The following is a 19548-nucleotide window of genomic DNA, read 5'->3' as shown; positions in this document are numbered from 1 at the left end:
GTGAAGGGGAAGAGGACACTGACCGCTCGTGCAGGAGCCGGGGTACTGAACAATAGGAGGGGGCTTCGCTGGTGGGGGTAAAAGGTGCTTAAACTTTGCTAGAAAAATTAAGTTGAAGTAAACTTTCAAGGTCTCAGGTCTTTTCCTTTCCCATTCAAATGAGAGCTTGCTGCTGCCCCGTGGTACAGACGTCCTGCTGGGGTGGAGGCGGGAAAGCAGAGCGGGCGGCGCTCCTCTCCCGACTCCCGTGCAGACGTGACCAACTTGCTGTCCCAGAGGCCCGGCGGGAGGGCAGATGTTGCTCACTGACGAACCTTGAAATCTGTTTCTTGTTTGAGACGCTGACTGTGTCAGTCGATGTTTAGGCCGCAGGTGGAATTTCTCTGTTGAAGTCATTTCAGCGGCTTTATCAATGAAGTCTGACTCTTACTTCGTGTATGTAATGAGTTGAACCTCTCTGCAACTTTATCTGAAACCTCATTTTCTCTGAAAAGCTTTCCTAATTTATAAACCATCAAAAAATGATTTATAGTATTTTTATTTTTCGAAGTAAATTTTGTTCTGCTTTGCAATGAAAGAAGGAGGAAAATGGTCTCAAGGTCCGCTCCCTTCTGTTTTACTTGGAGCGCTGAGGTCAGCCGGTGCACTGCAGCGGGCACTGGCTCCGGGCCCTGGTCTGTGTGTCCGCTCTGAGACCGTGGCAGCCCGCGAAAGTTTCCTCCACTGCTCTCCCGTGTTCGGGACGAGATCGCTGCAGCGGTGGGCATCTGCTTTTTCTGTGGCCCAGCACTGGCTTGCACAGGCTCGTTAGAAACTTGAAGTGGGACTAGGATAACCACAGGACTAATTCTAGGTTTTGCTTATTCCCAAGACTGCCTGGAGCTGATCTTTCCAAGGTCACCAGCCGTCTCCTTGATACCAAAGCTTACAGCTACATCCTCATCTCCTGGTGGCTTGTTAGGCGTGGGAACCAGAGTCAGAGGCATCTGCAGGAAGTAGTCAGGTGTCAGGAGGGAGAAGGGCTGGGTGGAGACCCAGCGGGACCGTTGCATACGGGCACATCACAGCGTGCTTTCGCTGCAGCAGTCCTTCCAGCTTGTTCAGTCTTCTGAATTTCTGGCAGTTGAGGTAGAAAGGAAGGCTGCTTCTAGTGAACAGGAAGGACTCCAAAGCCAGCGAATTAGGCAGCAGAGAATTTTTCCATCTTTCCTTAAGGTATGAAATATCTGTTTCTGTCGCTTCCTTTTCATACTTGAGATTGAACCCAGAGCCTTTGCACCGAGCTACATCCCCAGGCCTTTTATTCTTTTTTATTTCGAGACAGTTTCACAAAGTCACACAGGCTGGGCTAGAACGTGCAGTCTTCCTGTCTGAGCTTCCAGGGTGCTGGGATTGTAGGCGTGCACCCCTACGCCTGGCTAAAATACCTGTGCTTGTCTGCCCGGTGATAACAGTGCTGTAACGGTATTATACTTACTGGCCTGGGATATTTTCCACCGCATCCTCCAAGGTGGTGCCACAGTGGCGTAATTCGTGAGGCTCACTCAGCTGCAGCATCTGGAAATTCTGAATGTTTTGAATTTTTCCTTAAATATTTTCCTCTAGCATTTTTACTGCCTTAACTATTTCTTTTTAAATTCCTGAACTAATAGGTTGTAAATTTCTGGAGTTCATAGAATACTGTTTTCTCAGATAACAGCCGCAGTGCAGCAGTGTGTTCAGTACCTGGAGTTGTGTGAGACCATGAAAGCCGATGAAATCTTGGGACATTCAAGGCATTGTGGTAAGTATTATTTTCTTTGTTGCATACTTTTAAAAACGGTCAATTTTATTAGTAAAGATAGCTTAGAAATTGTTTGTTTATTTTGATTTTTTTTGAGACAATCTCTAGGCTGGCCTTGAACTCACTGGGTCCCCCAGGCTGGCCTGATTTTTTTTGAGACAATCTCTAGGCTGGCCTTGAACTCACTGGGTCCCCCAGGCTGGCCTTGAATTTGTGGCGATCCTCTTGCCTCAGCCTCTTGAGTGCTGGGACTACAGGCGTATGCTACCATGCCTGGCAGCGACTATTTCCTTGTTAGTAGTTCGGAGAATGGTAAATTAGATCACCTTTGTCAGTGATGTAAAATGAAACACTCCTGATAGATTTAAAAGATACGCCATAACCACAGCTTTTTATACCAAAACCCCCTGCGACACTGATGCTTGGTCAAGTGCTGCGGGCTGCAGCTCCCGACCTGCTGTGCTCCTGCGGCTCCCAGCGCGCTCATTCCATCGGGCCGGGCGCTGGCGTGGGTGGAGTCCCACCCGCCGGGCGCTTTACTGTCGCCCACGCTCTCTGCCCGGGTTTCTTCCCTCAGCCTGAGTTTAGCTGTCCCTGGCGCTTCACCGTCGCCCCGGGCTCTGGTCTCTCCGTTATTGACGAGTCCTCTCGGGCCCTTTCCTGCGGGGGCCTACACAGCCTGCTGCCGGCGCTGCTCCCGCTCAGCCCTGGGTCCCTGACGCGCGGGGGTGTCTTACTCGGTGTGGAGGAATGAAACTTACTCTGAATGCCCAAGAAAACCGCTTATTCTACACTTTCCTCCTCTTTTGCTTACTTCGCACAACTTGGGAACCTGATTCTTTTATGGTTCTGTTGTTTTTATATTGTTTTCCCAAACACGTTATTTTGAAAGTGTGAGGACGTCTTACAAAATACTTCCTCCCTGGTTAACTCTGGGAATGGAAGTGGTCAGAGACGCATAGCGAGCGAGCGTGAAAGCGGCCTCTGAGCGTGCGGATGCGGCTGACCGTCTTCGGGCGCCTCCCCAGTGCTCTGGCCGCTGCTTCTGTTCTGACCGCGAGGCCCCGTCCTCTGCGCTCGCGGTCCCGGTGGAGCTCCTGCGCCGGCCGGCTCGCACCGCCGGCCTGCCCCTGCTGGCCCCGCACCTGCCCTCCGGCCCTCCCCACAGCGCCCACTCCCCGTCTTCCTCCCGCGAGCGCCCCTCCTCCTCCTGCGCCGCTCGTTCTCTTCTACCTCGCTCTCCTCGCCCCCCTTCGTGTGGCGCCTGGCTGTTTTCTGCCCTTGGCGTTGGCCAGGCCCAGTCCCGGCTCTGGCTGTGAGGACTGTACACGTTTACTTGTAAATTATTTGAGTCCGCAACCCTCTCCGCGTGTCGCCGTCCACATGTTCCGTGAGCCCTGCAGAAGTTGCTGTGGCACAGCTGGAAGCCACTGTTTCTCCTCTTTGTGACCTCAGTGCTTGGCCAGCGGACTTGGGTAGAAGCAGGCTCCCCCCCACACGGTGGAGTTAGGGCCTGGGCTTTTCCGGCCACGCGCAGTCCTGACTAAGACACGTGAGCTTCAGTTTTTAAACAGTATTTTTGTGTCTCTCGTCGTTAATTCCTTTGTTCACACTTTTCCTATTGGGACTTCTTGTTGAGGGCGTGCCTGGTACCTGTTCTGTACGAGACCCTGAGTGTGGGTGCACAGTGGATGGAGAGTGCGTGGAAGGTGTCTGTTGTGGAGATGCTCATTTCCTTTGCGAACGGGGTGGGGATGCGATTTCAGTACAGATTCAGCCTTCCTATCTGCAGTGCTTGGGGTGTGAAGTAGTTCAGATTTCGGGGTTTTGGGGGTGGTGGATTATTTGCACACATTTACCTACCTTGGCTTTTAATTGTAGGCATCGCTCGGAGACCCTTTCTGGTGACTTCCTCTAACTTCTGCACCCCTCCCTGTTGAGATGGTAACTGACAGCCTTACCCTGTTTTGGCATGAATACTGGATACGTATTACGCCTTTTTGACTTCTGCCAATTTCATGGTGGGTTTTCTTCAGATTTAGGGTAGAGGATCAGAGGAGACAGTGAAGAAGATAACTAATTTAAACCAGTTCACTCCGTCAGTGCCGCCATCACAGACGGCAGCCTTGTTAGCGGCTTCCAAGGGCGGGAAGAGGCTGCCTTGAAATACGGCCCTAATCAGCGCTCTTGTTTGCTTTCTCCTAAGGGGACAGGCAGAAAACGCTCTGCTACTCGGCACAAGAAGTGCAGTATGTTTACTTCATCCACTCGCTGTGCCTTTTAGGAAGACTGCTGATCTACACACAGGGCAGAAAACTCTTTCCCGTAAAGCTGAAGAATAGAAAAGGTGAGTGAGTCGGGGACGCGTGTGGTGAGATGGGCCGAGGATCATTCGCACCGGGCGCAGTCCCTTCTAGGGTACCGGCTTCGGGAGGTTAGCCTTGCTAAGGACTTTATTTTCAGTGTGAACTTTTTTTCCACGGGTAGGTTTTTCTGTTCTCCTTACACTTAGTGCTTTTTAAAATTTCTCTTTGCTTTTCAAAATGCTTAAGCATGCTTGATGATCGGCCCTGGACAGAAAGCTAAAAGATCTCACTTGTTTCTGTGCTATGAATAACCTGTGATCTTTTGGGTACATCAGTCACCTTGTTTGCGTTTTTAATCCATAAAAGGGAATGTTGGTGTCCGTGATGCTGGACACAGAGACTTTTTGTGGTCATAGAGAATGCTGTTTATAGGTGGCACAGTCTATATAATTTGATGTATTACCACTTCAGTTTTACCATCTCATTTAATTTTTACAAGTCAAACTTTAACACTTGATGTTGGTTAATCCCACTTATTTCCCTTAAAACTTTAATCTGTACTAGAAATGTAGTATAGAATTGGCAAATTTTTTTCTGTGAAGTACCAGACAGTAAATATTTTGGGCGTGGAGAGCCATATACTGTCCCTCTTGCATGTTCTGTGGGTGGACGCGTGGGTTTGCAAAACAGCTGACATGGCAGGCCGGAGCGTGCTGTCCTTGGAGGCTCGGCGGCAGGCTGGCCCGTGGCCGGCATCTGGGAGCTCGGCCCCCTGTTCCTCCCAGCGCAGATGAGGGCGCAGGACTGTTCGTGCCTGAACTGGCTGTGCAGCGAGGTTTTTGCTGAACACCTGCTGTCCTGGGGAGGCTGGGGTTTTGGTGTGCGCTGGGCGGGGGCTGCTTACATGCCCAGCTCTCAGCGTAACCCTGGAGCTTTCCTGGTAGCTGGTGTTGCAGGCGTGGCGCCGCAAGCCGTTGCTGGGAAATGGCGTGTGTCCTGGACGACGCCCCTGGAGGGGACCCCGAGACACTCGCGCCCGCTGTGCTCTGGATTTGCACCTTTCCTGTGGATTTCACTTCGCATTCCCTCGTAGTGATAGCACTTCGTACGAATGTGTACTGAATCCTGTGAGTCTTCCCAGTGAATGGCTGAATCCGAGCGTGGTTTTGAGGGCCCCTGACCCATTTGAAAAGTGCAATTCCTTCTTAGCCTTTGGGCCTCGCAGATTCAGGTCCTAAGGGCTGGCTGTGTTTGCTGACCTGTTGTCACAGTGCTTTCAGTACTCGTTTGCCCGGTTGCATTATTTGGCTCCTCTTTGTTTCGGCCTGATGAGGAGCTTTCTGAGCAGAGAAAGACGCTGCCTTCTGCTGCTCTCTCGTCGTTCTCCTAGTGGTGCCGCATCGTGTTAGGGACCCTGAGCAGTCATTCTGCGGGCACTGCTGAGCTTCAGGGAAACAACAGCCAGCTGACGTCTGATGTTTTGCGGTTTTCAGCCTCAGTGTGCAGACCCGCCACCCACAGGTTATTTAGCCTTTTGTGTGCACTGCTCGGTGCGCACCTCGCCCTGTCAGCCGTCACCCGTCCTCTGAGGAGCGGGTGCAGAGACGTGTGCTGTGCCGAGCAGCTCCTGTGAGGCCTCTCCCTGTGCGGTGAGGACTGTGACCTGGGCCCGGCACGTTGCCCTCCAGCTTCTTGTGAGTGAAGGATGATTTTAGGGCTTTTGTATTCATGAAGAAAGTAGAATACTCGGTAACCTCTGGAAGGTGTGTAAGGCTAGCGTTCAGTGCACACAAAGCTTTACTAGTAAATACCCACAGTCCTGCCTGAGCTTGCAGCGTGTGGCTCCTCAGGACATCAGCAGCAGATGGCTGTCTGAGACAGATACGGTTTGGCCGCAAAGCCAGCGATGTTTACTATCGTGTGCTTTATTTGGCGAGTTTGCCACTTCTCTCTGCGGTGCTGTATAAGGAAAAAGCTGAGCAGGGCGTGGTGGTGCACGCCTGTAATCCCAACACTCGGGAGGCTGAGGCGGGAGGGTCGTTGTGAGTTTGAGGCCTGCCTGGGCTACAAAGTGAGCTCAAGGCCAGCCTGAACTGCATAGCAAGACCTTGTCTCAAAAAGACCCCCCCCAAAAAAAAAAAGGAAGTTAGCTGGTCTAGAAATTAAACAGAGCTTTACTACTCCTAATCAAACACATGCAAAACAGCCATGATCAGATTGGACATCTTCCACTGCAGGTGTGCAGTGAGGGATTGGCTGCAAATGGACGGTCACTTCACCGTCACACGGTGCTGTGGCATCGCCTGCCCTGCCACCTTTAAACACGCTGTGTCTGACTTGCTGTGGATCCGTCTGTTGTAGGTTAGAGCTCTCTTCTGACTGACCGTTTCACAGGAACTGTAGTGCAGCCATGCGGGAGAATGGAACGCATTTCCGTTTTCTAAGTTGTACGTGAATGCTAGGAATTAATGTTCTGGCCTTTTTTTGTGTTCTTTCAAAGACTTGGTGTCCCTGACGGATCTGCTGGTTCTGTTTACTCAGCTCATCTATTACTCGCCAAGCTGTCCAGAGACGACACCAGACGTATATTCAGGTAACGGTGTTTGTATTTTAAGTGGAGAAATTAAAAACATGTGAGATACTTAGGAATCCAGTTGTTGAGATGTTTTAACTGCCTGACCTAGTTAGGTAAGTAGTTCTGTTAAAGCACAGTATTCCCCATGAGACATGGTGTTGGGCCTGAAGCGAGCCGTGGGATCTGACTGTGCGCACTGATGTTCTGGGACGCCTGTAGTCTGCTGAGCTTTTTATTTAGACTCAATTTCACTGAGACCATTAATGCTACTTTACTAAAGATCAAGGTGTTCTCAAGAAATGATCTTGGGAGAAGATTGGCTGGTGGATATTAGTGTGCTCTCTTTCTGGCATTTTCTGTCCTTTATACTTTCCCAGACGTTTTGATCAAATTGCCTGTTCTGGCTCGTGTCCAATACTTTGATCTTCTGTAGTCTCATTGAAGAGTAAAGGAAAAAAATTTTTTCATTTTTTCTGTAAGATGCTTTCTAGTTTTATGCCTGTTGAGTGGCTCCTAAAAGTGTATGAAAATATTAACATTTAGAAGTTTTACTTTTTTCTTTGCATATCAGTGTTCCCAAAGTAAAATCTTACTATCAAAACATCCCAGTTTGTCACCCAGAATTGGGAGGACCCTGGAAATGTTGGTACAAATTCTGAGGGAAGCTCAAGCAAAGCAAAGCAAAAAGTGGTCTGAGCTCATACTAATGGTGTAAAGTACATGTCAACTAGCAGGGTTTATCTATGCAACAATAGTCTGGGTTTTTAATCATGATTTTTTTTTTCCTGGCTTTGCAGTGTTCTGTGTATATGGAGTACTCACTAGTGTAGGGCCCTGCTTCTGAACCATCTTGCATGAGAACTGATGCTTCGTTGGTTATAATTACTTGTTCACATTCTGCTGCTGGTGGGCTCTTGTCTCCCCTCTGCCTGCAGGGCCTGGCAGGGCATCTGCACAGCAGGCACCCGGGAGGAGGGAGGGGAGGAAGGAGGGAACGGTACGTGAGCATCAGTAAAACCTCTCCATGCAGCGGGTTTCTTGCCAGAAGCTGGTTGATAGGTTACCAGTCTTTTCCTTTTCTGCTCCCTTTTGTCAGGTGCTGGAGTGCGGACCGTATGGACATAATGGACTTTCTTGGTTCTAGTGTTGTATCTGGCCAGCCCAGGCTTGCTGTGAATACTTGAGAGGATGTTAGGTCCAGATATCTGAAAATACATTAGTTTATGAAATTAAAAATCACATTTATTATAATGACTGTTGTAACCATGCAACATTTATATGTATTGTGTTTTTCGATTGATCCTTTAAAAGAAAATCTTTCAAATACTCCTTGCTTTTTTGTGGTAACACAGAAGTATATTAGCTTCATGGTATTTTGTGAAAGTTTCGTTTTCCTCTGTCTTCTTTTTTTGCTAATAGTTTCTTCTTAAAGACTCGCTTGGGTTTTTCCTGGGCTGCACAGCCGAACACACCGCTGTGTAGAAAGAGAACACGTGTGGACACCGGCAGAGTGTGTCCTAGGAGGAGAAGTGGGTTTCCTTCAAACCGCGTGTTTCTTCCCACGCAGTATTCTGATAGCGAGCTGTGAGAGGTCTTGTGTTCTTGTCATTTAGCGTGATCCTTTTGCAACTTACTTACTTTTTGTTAACTTGAAGGTAGATGAAGTGGAGAGAGAATGTTCGCCTGTACTGTGGGAGTGCATCCTCTGCTGTGTGATCTTTGCACCACTGACGGACCTTTGATGTTGAGCTTTGTGGAACAACCGTAGCTAACATGAGCATAATTAAAAATGGCAACAAGTATTTAGTGTTTCAAGTTTTGACTTTTCGAAACACTTGCTGTTTCTCAGAGGACTGTTCCCCTGCAAGCACGGTGCTGGAGATCCTGCAGACGCTCTGTGACCAGAAGGAATGCGCCGTCGAGTGCTTACACAACAGCGCCGTGATCGGCACGCTGCTGCAGCCAATTCACAACGTAATGAAGGGGGCCGAGGTTGGTGGTGTTCACTGCAAAGAGTTGGGTATTTGTGAATATTCAGTGGGGCTAATTTTTGATATGTTTGAAATATCTCTTACCCTGTCTTTCCAAACGTGAAGGTACGTTGTGCTGATACTGGTTTTTATTTGGTAAGTCATAGTGTATGCAGGTGGTCGATTTATCAGTTACCACAGGGTGGGGTGTACGTACAGTATCTTAAGTTTTCTTCCAGTCAGGCTTAGATCTGCTGATGCGAAGCACTTAGTGATTCTTTTAAGAAGCCATTTGTCTTGCCAATGTAGTAAGTCTTGTGAATTCCTCTTTATTTGTTTTAATGGCAGTTTTGTAACTTTTGGAAATGCAATTATTTTCCCTCACAGCCAAGTGTATTTTATAGTAAGAAGTGTATGACTCAGAAAGAGCAGCGATGTTCATCCCAGTTCTGAACACGTGTGTGTCCCTCGCGGACTGCCGTGTGCCTGCATACGTCTGCAGCGTGACTCGCACGCCGGGGTGGTGGGCGGGGCGTGTTCAGGGGACTTAGGCAGGCGGGGGTGGCAGAGTGGCCCTCGCTGGTCCTGCTGTCTGTCCAGCGTGTCCCTCTGTGCCCGCGGCTTCGGCTCTGGGCAGAGACTCTGCAGTGCCTCCACAGTCTGCAGACCCGGCCTCTTCGCACCTGCTCTGTAGTGTCGCTCAGGGCTCGTCTCTGACACCACACTGCCCTGTGCTCAGGTGCTGTCTTGTGTGTTGCTTGCTGGGTAAATTTCAAGTTGGCGTTTACCAGGTTTTCTGTGTTTCTACCCCGTTTTGTTTTCCGTCTGTCCCAGTTGTTGCAGGGCTCGTGCATTTTCTAAACGAGGTCACAGTGCCTCCCGGTGTCGCACACGATCCTCTGACCCTGAGAGTCACAAACTCGGTCCACATGAAAAATTCTTCTCTTCAGAACAGAGCTTCTCTCTGAACATTCTTCCCAGTTCCCCTTGCAGTAGCGTGTTTCTTTTCCCTGAGTTCCCGTGTGAGGGACGTCCGTAATTGTACTTACGTTCGGATGTATTCCCAAGGCGGGGGCCAGTCCTGTGGTGCATAACAGACACTTACTGCCTGGCTGAGGGAGGGCGGAGCCAGCCTCCGAGCACCGCGGTGTGTCGCAGCTCTGCGCCGGGTGCTGCAGGCAGAACTGAGTGGGAGCTGGAGGACGGGCAGGCCTGCGGACAGAGGCTCCCTACAATGAGTGAGAACTTGCAAAACGTGTGCGTGTGTGTGTGAGAGAGTGTGTGTGCATTCTCGGGTGTGTCTGTCACCCACGCGATGAGAGGAGGAAGGAGTCGAGACAGAAAAGCCACTGTGGAGAGACCTCAGAGCGTGGACAGTAACAGGTCATCGAGAACTGGGTCGATGTTCACATACATATAGGTATATATATTTTTTAGGTGAAAACAGCTGACTCATATGTTAAGCTAAGTAAACAAAATTACTGAAGTGTGCTGATTGCACCATATACATTCTTTTTGTTTGCTTTGTTTTTGAGACAGGGTCTTGCTGTGTAGTTCAGGCTGGCCTTGAACTCACTAGGTAGCCTGGGCCGGCCTCAAACGCACGGCAATCCTCTTGCCTCAGCTTCCTGAGTTCTGGGGTTACAAGTGTGGGCCACCATGCCAAGCTATGTACATTCTTAATTTAGGAAAGCGGATGTGTGCATGGGCGTCGCTCGAGGACAGGGGAGCGGGCAGACCCAGCAGGGATAAGAATTACTGTGGGCCTCAGTGTTACCGTGGTTCTGCAGGTTTGCAGATCTGTTTTGTGCTGTGTTTCTGTGTACTGGTAAAGTGTGGTGGTTCTTCTGTTTAAAGTCAAAGGTGAGAAACGTGGCTGATGCAGCTCTGGCTTTGGCCCGCGGTGCGCTGTCCATGTCCAGGGAGGCGTGCGAGGGGTGCTGCCTGTGACAGGATGGTGCTGTGCTGGATGCCGTGAGTGTTAGCAGTGCTCTGGGCCAGCAAGAACCCCGTGGGCCAGAAGCACAGGGCAGGGTGGGAATGGAGGACGGAGGCGCGTTTGCTAACTGGAGTTAAACATAAGACGGGAGCAGCTCTCAAAAATGCCTGGGCGGGAAACCTGAGCTCCTGGCCGAATCAGCTCTTCTCATAAAAGGTGACAACCTAAGACATTGTTTCACTGCCAAGGAAATTGCGGTGGTGGTGACAACTTCATTAGGCTACACAGCACGCTGGATTTGGCACAGAAGTGCGTGGTTTGTCTTGTTACCATTTTAATGTGCAGGCTGCTCCAGATTGCTCGGAAACAGCCTTCATCCATGCAGCTGACATCCTGGCAAGAATTGCTTCTGTGGAAGAAGGACTTGCTCTACTTCTCTACGGAGAAAATACGAACTCTTCCGAAGAAGAAAGGTATGTGCCTTAATCTGCACGAGTGCTTCAGCTGTGATAGGGTTCGGGGCCGCCACTTACACCGTGCGAAAGGATTTTTAATGTGATCTTGTTGGAAAGTAAGAGTGGGAGCGTTCACTCGGGGTGGGATAGTTCCCCTTTCTCATTATCTGCCCTCTGTGACTTTCTCATACACGCTTCGTAAGTCCCACAGCGGTGATGCAGATCACACCAAGCAAGGTGTGCAAGGGAAAGCTGTTTTCCCTTCGTCTTTCTCTGCTGCCCTGGTTCGGGCTTCTTGTTTAACCTCCGGTGATGGTTTGATGTTCAGCTTCTATACTTTCTCTGTGCTTACAGTGCTGTGATGCACCAAGAAAACATGAATGTTGCTCTCCTTTTTGCAAAAATGGCATCGTATTGTGTACATTGCCCTGAAATGGGATTGTTTTACAGGTAACTTTGGGCATTTTCCCAGCTGAGAAGAGAGTGTAGCATTTTTATTTTCATTTATTTATTTATTTATTTTAACAAACACATACATTTACAAAATAAAAACAAAACAAGCAATACAGAATTTCAGACAAGATGATAGGAAATTAACAATGGTTATTGTATTACACATTGATATCTTCAAATTGGTTACTCAGACATGTAAGACATAGACATGTAACATTGATCAAATAGTTAAACATTAACTATTCCTTTCAATAAACCAATAGAAGTCAGTAGTACAACTGTGTTAGCTATCCTGCGTGTACATATACATGTAATTTTCCCCTTTCTTTTCTCTTTTCCCTCGTCCTAGTTGCTCTTTACTTTTGAGCAGTTTCCTTAACTTTCACAATATCTGTTGCACCTCCTAGTTTTTATTCACTCTTTTAGGTTCTTACACTAGTGAGACAATATGGTGTTTACACATGGGGGTCTGATTTATTTCACTTATGAGTATGGTCTCTAGTTGTGTCTATTTACCTATAAAAGCCTCAAGTTTATCTTTCTTTATAGCTGAGTAATATTCCATTGTATAAAAATACAGTAACTTTTTTATGCATTCCTCAGTTGATGGGCATTTGGGTTGCTTCTATAGTTTAGCAATGACAAATTGCGCTGCTATAAACATAGGTGCACATATATCTCTGTGATATGATATTTTCAGTTCTTCTGAGAAAATATCCAGAAGGGAAATAGCTGGGTTGAATGGGACCTCTAGTCCTAGTTCACTGAGGAGTCTCCAAACTGATTTCCACAGTGGTTTCACCAGTCTGCACTCCCACCAGCAGTGGAGAAGGGTTACTTTTTCCCCACAACCTCGCCAGCATTTGTTACTGGTTGATTTCTTAATGATAGCCATTCTTACTGGGGTGACATGGAATCTCAGTGTTGTTTTAATTTGCATTTCTTGAATGACTAATGATGTTGAACATTTTTTCATGTACTTATTTGCCATTTGTATTTGTTTATCTGAGAAGTATGTATTCATCTCAGCTGCCCATTTTTGGATTGGGTCTTTGAATTTGTGGGGGGCTGATGTTTTTCAATTCTTTATATGTTGTAGATAGAAGTCCTTTGCCCAAGGGACAGTTGGCTAACATTTTTTTCCCAATTTGTGGGTTTTCTTTTTACGCTGCTGGTAATTTCTTTAGATGTGCAAAAACTTTTCAGTAAGATGAGATCCGAGTTGTTGATTCTTTGAAGTATTTCCTGTGCAGTTTGATTTTTGTTCATGAACTCTCTGCCTACCCCTACAGCCAGTAACATTTTTAATAGCTGCATTATCCTTCTTTGTCTGGCTTTACTGTAATCTATTCAGTCAAACATTTCCTGTCTTCATGAATATCAGGCTTTGTCTAGGATTTTGCCTCCATAAATAACATTCCAATAAATATTCTTTTTCTTCTTGAGCTTTTTGCTGTGATGGATTTCTTTAACGGGTAGTTCCATGTTGAACCATCCTGGAATGTGTACTACTTCGTTGCAGTGAATAATTCCTATTATATATGTTGACATTTGTCGGGTTAGATAACCCTTAGTTATTGCAGGCTGATCAGGCCTGCAATCTTCCAAGTGAGTGGATGGTGAAGGCTTAAATAAATGAGACAGTTGAAAGGATTTCAGTGCACCAGGAGGGTCTCACTGTCTTACAGCCTCGATATTCTCTGGGTTTAGACAAAGACTTCTCTGCGCGGACGGTATTTATTTGGTTTTCAAACAAAGGAGGGGGATACTCAAGAAAGCTCGGGACTCTAGCAGGACCTTGGGAAAATTTTCCCAAGTAGTAAATTATGTCAATCAGGAGAACTACCTTTTCTTTAGGTTGGTATTTATTGTAGGAGTGTGGAGCCTGCAGCTGCAGTCTCCTAGTAGTTAATTGGGGTTGGATCCAGACGTCCTCAGCTGTGGCCTTATCTTGTCCTTTGAGGTGTCACAGCTTCACAGGCCAATACAGGCCTCAGTGGTGACCAGGGACTCACAGAGGTTCACTTACTGTGAGTCCATTGCCACTCTTTAGACAAGGTGCCTACGCTTTGGATAACTCACAAGAAAACATGGAAAGCCAATTGGTTAGTATTAAATCCTGCTCAGAGCCACTTTTGTAGTGGTGTCCAACATACCTTGAGAATTTTTCGCCATGTTTCTGAGAAGTAGCAATCTCTGACTTTTGTTACGTTTTTGGCAGGCTGTGGTATTATTGGAATGCTAGTCTTCTAACTTAGAAATTATTCCTTCTGCTTCTGTCTTGTAGAAAAGACTATTGAGCATTGCTACAATTTCTTCCTTAAATATTTGATAAAATATTTGAGCTTGGCATTTTCTATTTCTGTTAATTATGATACCAGTTTTTTTGGTAAGGCTTGTTCAGATTGTTTGCTCTTTTGTGAGTGTCGGTAGATTGTGTCATTCAGGGAATGATCCACTTGTATTATCAAATTTGTTGCGTAGTATCGTTTGTGATACTCCTTTGCCATCTTTTAAGGCCTGTGGAATTAACAGTGATAGCCTTTCTTTCATTTCTGGTATTAGTACTTTTTGTATTCTGTTTTTTCTTTTTAGCAAATTTACCTCTTGCCTTGCTTTTTTTTTTTTTTTTTTTTGAGACAGGGTCTCACCGTGCACTTCATACTGGCTTCGAGCTTGTAGCAGTTCTGCCTCAGCCTCCTGAGGGCTGGGATTACAAGCATGTGCCACCATGCCTGGCGCCCTGCTCTTTTTGTTTAGGCTGCTTTGGCTGTTCTGAGTCTTTTGTGTTTCCATCCGAATTTTAGAATTGTTTTTGCTAGTTCTCTGAAGAACGTCATTGGAATTCTAATGGCAATTTCATTGCGTGCATAGGTGACATTTGGTAGCGTGGGCATTTTAACAGTATTGATTCTCCCGACCCATGCACCGCGGGGGCCGTCCCATCTCCTAGTGTCTTCAGTTTCCTTCTTCAGTTTTATGTGATTTTCATCGTACAGATCTTTCATGTCTAGATTGATTTCTAGTTCTAAAAATTTATTGTACATGGAATTGTTTTCCTCATTTCTTTCTCAGCTAGTTTCTTGTTCGTGTATAAAAAAGATACTGCTTTTCCTATGTTGATTTTTTTATCCTGCCACTTGACTTGTTTATCAACTCCAAAAGTCTTATGGAGCCCTTGAGTTTCTAAGTATGGGATCATATTGCTGCAGAAAAGAGTAATTTGACTTCTTCTTTTCTGCTGTGGCACCATTTGTGTTTGTGTTGTACATAAGACGGCTGTGATCATGAGTTTGCAAATGGGAGGAAAATTTTGGTGAGCACTTTTGTTGCAAACTGAACTGTTTGTAAAATGAGGCAGTACTGTACTTGTACCCTTGTTATTTCTTTCTCTTGCTCGGTTGCTTCAGCTAAAATTTCACTACTGTAATGAACAGGAATGGTGAGACTGGTTTTCTTTGTCTTATTCCTGGTTTTGTGTGTTTGCCTTACATAACCAGTAGTACTTTGAAGTATGTTCTTCAATACACAGTTTCTTCAGACTGTTAACACGAAGGGATGTTGAATTTTATTGATAGCTTTTTCTTGAGATGATCATATGATTTTTTTGTTCTCGAGTCTATTTATGTGATATATTTATTGACTTGCATATGTTGAAGCAGCCTTGGATCCCTCATATTCCATATGAACTTTTAATACGCTATTGAATAAGATTTTCATGTATTTTATTAAGGATTTTGCATATATTTTCATCAAGGACATGGGTCTGTAGTTTTCTCTTTCTTTTTTCTGTCCTCCCTCCTTCCCTCATTCCCTTCCTTCCTTCCTTCCCCTTCTCTCCCTCCCTCTCCTCCTTCCTTCCTTCCTGTTGTATCCTTGTCTGGTTTTGGTATCAATGTGATGTTGGTCTCACAGAGTTAATTTGGTAACAGTTTTCCCTTTCTCTTTCATAAAATAGTGTAGGGAAGCTTGGTGTTAGTTCTTCTTTAATGGCCTGGTAACATTCAGCAGTGAAGACATCTTGTCTTGAGCTTCATTGTTGGAAGAGTTTTTTATTACTATTTGTCTCATTGCTTGCTGTTGCTCTACTTACTTTTTTATGTCCTCCTGGTTCAATTGTAGTAGACCAGATGTGTTTAGACATTTGTCTACTTCTAGATTTTCCAGTTTATTAGGATATAAGTTTTCAAAATAAACCCTAGTTATCCTCTGGGTTTCAGAGATATCTGCTGTAACATCATCTTTTTCATCTCTCATTGTATTGATCTGAGTCTTCTTTCTCCTCCTTTTTGGTAAGTTTGGCTTAAGGAATTATTAATCTTGTCTTCTAAAAGAACCAGCTTGAGCCAGGTGCTGTAATCCCAGCACCTGGGAAGCTGAGGCAGGAGGATCATTGTGAGTTCGAGAGCAGCACGGGCTGTAAAGTGAGCTCAAGGCCAGCCTGAACTGCATATCAAGACCCTGTCTCAAAAAGACAAAAAAAAGAAAAAGAAAAAAGAAAAAAGAACCAACTCTTAGTTTCATCAATCCTGTGTAGTATTCTTTTAGTTTCTGTATCATTAGCTTGAGCTCTCATTTTTATTGTTTCTTCTGTTCAGTTTGATTTGGGTTTGTTACTTGTTTTAAGACCATGGGATATATCATTAGGTTATTTATTTGAGACCTCTCTGATTTTTTGAGGTAGGCACTTAGATGTATAAGCTTCCCTTTCAGTCTGGCCTTTGCTCCATTCCAGACTTCTGGTGTCTTGTATTTCCATTTTAATTTGATTCTAGGGATTTAAAAAAAAATTTCCCTTCACATTTTTTAAATGATGCACTGATCAGTCAAAAGTGAGTTGTTTAATCTCCATGTGTTTGTATAGTTTTTATAGCTTTTCTAGCTGTTGATTTCTAGTTTCATTCCATTTTGATCTGGCAAAATGTGTGATGTAGCTTTTTCTTATCTTTAAGGCTTGCGTTATAGCCTGTAATCTGATTTATTTTGGGGAATGTTTGGAGAACTGCTGGGAATAACATATGTTCTGTAGTTTTGGGATGGAATGTTCTGTAGACATTTGTTAAGTCCATTGGGTCTATGGGATAGCTTAATTCTAATGTTTTTTTTTTTGTTTGTTTGGGTGACATCTGTTGATTAGAGTAGGTGTTGAAGTCTTCCACTAGTGTCATATGGTCCCTATGTGTACCTTCGCTTTGAGTATTATTTATTTTGTGTAATTGTGTCCACCAGTACTTGGTGAATATGTGGTACTTACAATTGTTATATCTTCTTGGTGGATTGTTCCCTTTACCACTGTTTGGTAGTTTTCTTTGTTTCTTCTAATTTTGTCTTGAAATTTGCTTTGTTTGATATGAGTATAGCTATTCCTCATTGCTTCTGAAACCCACTATCAAAATATTGTTTTCCATCTCCTTTCACTTTTTGGTATGTGTATATCTTTGCTGGTGAGGTGTGTTTCTCATCGGCAGCAAAGAGATGGATTTTGCTGTTCAGTACTCTCCTAGTCTTTGTCTTTTGATTTGAGAATTAGGACCGTTTACTTTCAGTGTTATTATAGAGAGTTATGTACTAATTCCTGTCGTCTGTTGTCTTCCTAATGTTTGGTCCTTTTCTCATTCTTGTCTGTTTTTACTGTTCTGGTCACAGGAGTCGCTTCAGTATTTCTGTAATGTTGACTTAGTGGTTATGAGTCTCTTTAGTTTATGTTTATCTTGGAAAGTCTTTGTACTTCGCATTTGGAGGGTAGCTTTGTTGGATATAGTCATTAAAGTTGGCAGGTATTTTCTATCAGGGATGAAATACATACTGCCATACCTTCCTGGCCTTCAGGGTGTCTGCAGGGAAGTCTTCAGGTATTCTGGTTGGTTTTTCTCTATAAGTGACCTGGAATATTCTCATACGGCTTTCAGCATTCTTGCCTTGCTCTGTAGTCTTGCTGTTTTAACTGTAATGTGGGGAGTCTCTTTCCTGGTCATCCCTGTTTGGGGTTGTAAATGCATCCTGTGCCTGGATGTCCATAGCTTTCCCAAGATTTGAAAATTTCTCTGTTCCTATTTCATTAAAGACACTTTCTGTGCCATTAGTTTGAATCTTGTGACCCTCCTGCTCCAGAATTTTGTAAATTGGCCTTTTAACCATTCCCCAGAGTTCTGGATGTTTTGTTCATAATTTTGACTTTTTTCTTTCTTAGTAAATGAGAATGATAATTCCTTGACCCTTGAAGGTGACAAAGGGTGCGTGGATGTTTGATATTCTCTTCAACCTACAACTTAATATTAATTTAAAAAGAGTTAAAACAGAAAAATAATTAAAAGTGTGTATTCTGGAGCTAGGGGGTGTAGGTCATTCTGCTTCATTCTGCCTCCTCTGAGCTATGTGATGTTCTGTGACTACTTGCGTCACCTGTGTTTCTTTATCTGTAAAAACCTGGAGGATTTCCCTCCTAAGATAATAGTGAGAGTTAAATAAATGCATTTAAGATACATAGAACCACCTGCAGCACACTGAAGCGTTTTAGTCTGTCGTGTGTCTGTGAGGAGCCAAGTCTTACACATGGCCTGGGAGGTGTGTCTGCACTGGGAAATATGAAGAATTCGTGCTTCTGTTCCCACTGTATGGTCACAAATTACGTATGTCCCTGGCTGTGTGGCGTCTGACTTGGGCATGTGTGTGGTGCTGTGCCCTTCTCCCTGTCCCACTGTTCTTTCCTGCATCCCACTGACGCTGCTCCCCGCTGACGTGGACACCTGTGTAGCCGCAGGGGCACTGCCTGGTCTGCTGCAGAACCCAGCAGATAAGGACTTACGGCAAGGCTGGCCTTGGGGTGTTGCTTCATAAAGCCAGGATTGTATGACTGTGGTATCATCTTCTAGCCCGCCAGGTGCTCATGTCATCGCCCAGTTTACGAAGAGACTTCTGGACGAGGAGATTTCTGTCTTTCCTGGATCAGCACTGCAGCCTGCGGTGCAGGGTGCGTTCGTGTCTGTGTGCTGTCAGATGTACGGCACCTGTGAGGGGCTGCAGGCGCTGCTTCCTTACAATTTACACGAGTCTATAGCACAGGCGTGGAGGAAGGTGAGTGTTGGAGAGCGTCCTCGCTCCTCCCTGCAAACGTTTATTTCAGATACAGGTGCCACGGCAGCGTGCCCTGTGTGTGGATGCAGTGTTTTACTGGGGTAAGGATGACTTCAGCGTCAGGCAGCACGGAGGACGTCAGCACCTCCGCTCTCGGTGCCCAGGTGCTGAGCCTGTGCTGGGCGCACAGAGGCTTGTGGTGGCAGAGGCTGTAGGGAAATTCCCTTGGCACAAATGCGCAGTCCTCTGTGGAAGATGTTTCTGAGCAAGTTTCAGAGAAAGCTGACTCTGTCATAGTATAGCAACAGTAGTGCGAGGTGTCTCTCGGTGGTTTACCGGGTCTTCTAACCTCAGTTTGTATGGCTCATCTGTGAAATACTTTGCGATAGGACACTAAGCCAAGGAATTTGCTTCAAAGTACAGTTTTGATTTTAATGACAATATTAAAAAATACAAATATAAGGGCTGGGGATATAGCTCAGTGGCACAGTGCCTGCTTGGCAAGCGTGAGGTCCTGAGTTTGATTCCCAGTACCAAAAAAAAAAGAATACCAAGCACTAATAAAAAATACAAATACAGTAAAAAAAAAAGGTCTAACAGCTGGTGCTGTCAGTAAGAAGAATGATGTGGTTCTGTCCGTTCTCTTCTAGACACGTTTGCTATCAGAGAGCGTCCCTGCGCCAATGCCAGGCTCTCACGCTGCCTCCTCAGTGAGCCAGGGACACCGAAATGCGTAAGTATGTTGTTAAAGTTATGTGCTTACCATGTTTGCTGAAGTAATTTTGTGTGTGTGTGTCTTTTTGAGACAGGGTCCCCCTACGCAGCTCAGGCTGGCGTTGAGCTCACTGTGTAGCCCAGGCTGGCCTCAAACTCACAGTGACCTTCCTGCCTCAGCCTCCCGAGTGCTGGGATTATAGGCATGGGCCACCACGCCCTGGCTCATTGCTGAAATAATTTAAAAGTTATCAAAATGTAATAAAATACTATGGCAAG

General features: G+C 45.7%; 1 protein-coding gene across 5 annotated transcripts in view; it reads left to right on the top strand.

Annotated features, from left to right (window-relative positions):
• Tbc1d32 (TBC1 domain family, member 32) overlaps window positions 1–19548 on the top strand; it is a 157282-nt gene that overhangs the window by 29462 nt on the left and 108272 nt on the right. For 3 of the 5 annotated variants that reach the window (XR_001234976.1, XM_013516655.1, XM_013516657.1), the window contains exons 11-17: window positions 1693–1783; window positions 3990–4130; window positions 6590–6682; window positions 8514–8656; window positions 10919–11046; window positions 18354–18555; window positions 19206–19288. Coding sequence is in view for 4 of the 5 variants with exons in the window: in XM_013516655.1 (XP_013372109.1) it covers window positions 1693–1783; window positions 3990–4130; window positions 6590–6682; window positions 8514–8656; window positions 10919–11046; window positions 18354–18555; window positions 19206–19288 (881 nt within the window). In the remaining variant the exon portion in view is untranslated. The remainder of the gene's footprint in view (window positions 1–1692; window positions 1784–3989; window positions 4131–6589; window positions 6683–8513; window positions 8657–10918; window positions 11047–18353; window positions 18556–19205; window positions 19289–19548) is intronic. The other 2 variants (XM_013516658.1, XM_013516656.1) reach the window with 2 other exon arrangements.

This window comes from Chinchilla lanigera, unplaced genomic scaffold (genome assembly GCF_000276665.1).
Source record: "Chinchilla lanigera isolate Chin_1 unplaced genomic scaffold, ChiLan1.0 scaffold00035, whole genome shotgun sequence".
In the NCBI taxonomy this organism is placed as follows: Eukaryota; Metazoa; Chordata; class Mammalia; order Rodentia; family Chinchillidae; genus Chinchilla; species Chinchilla lanigera.
The sequence above is the reverse complement of the archived record's forward strand: the minus strand, read 5'-3'. Positions and strand labels throughout refer to the sequence as shown.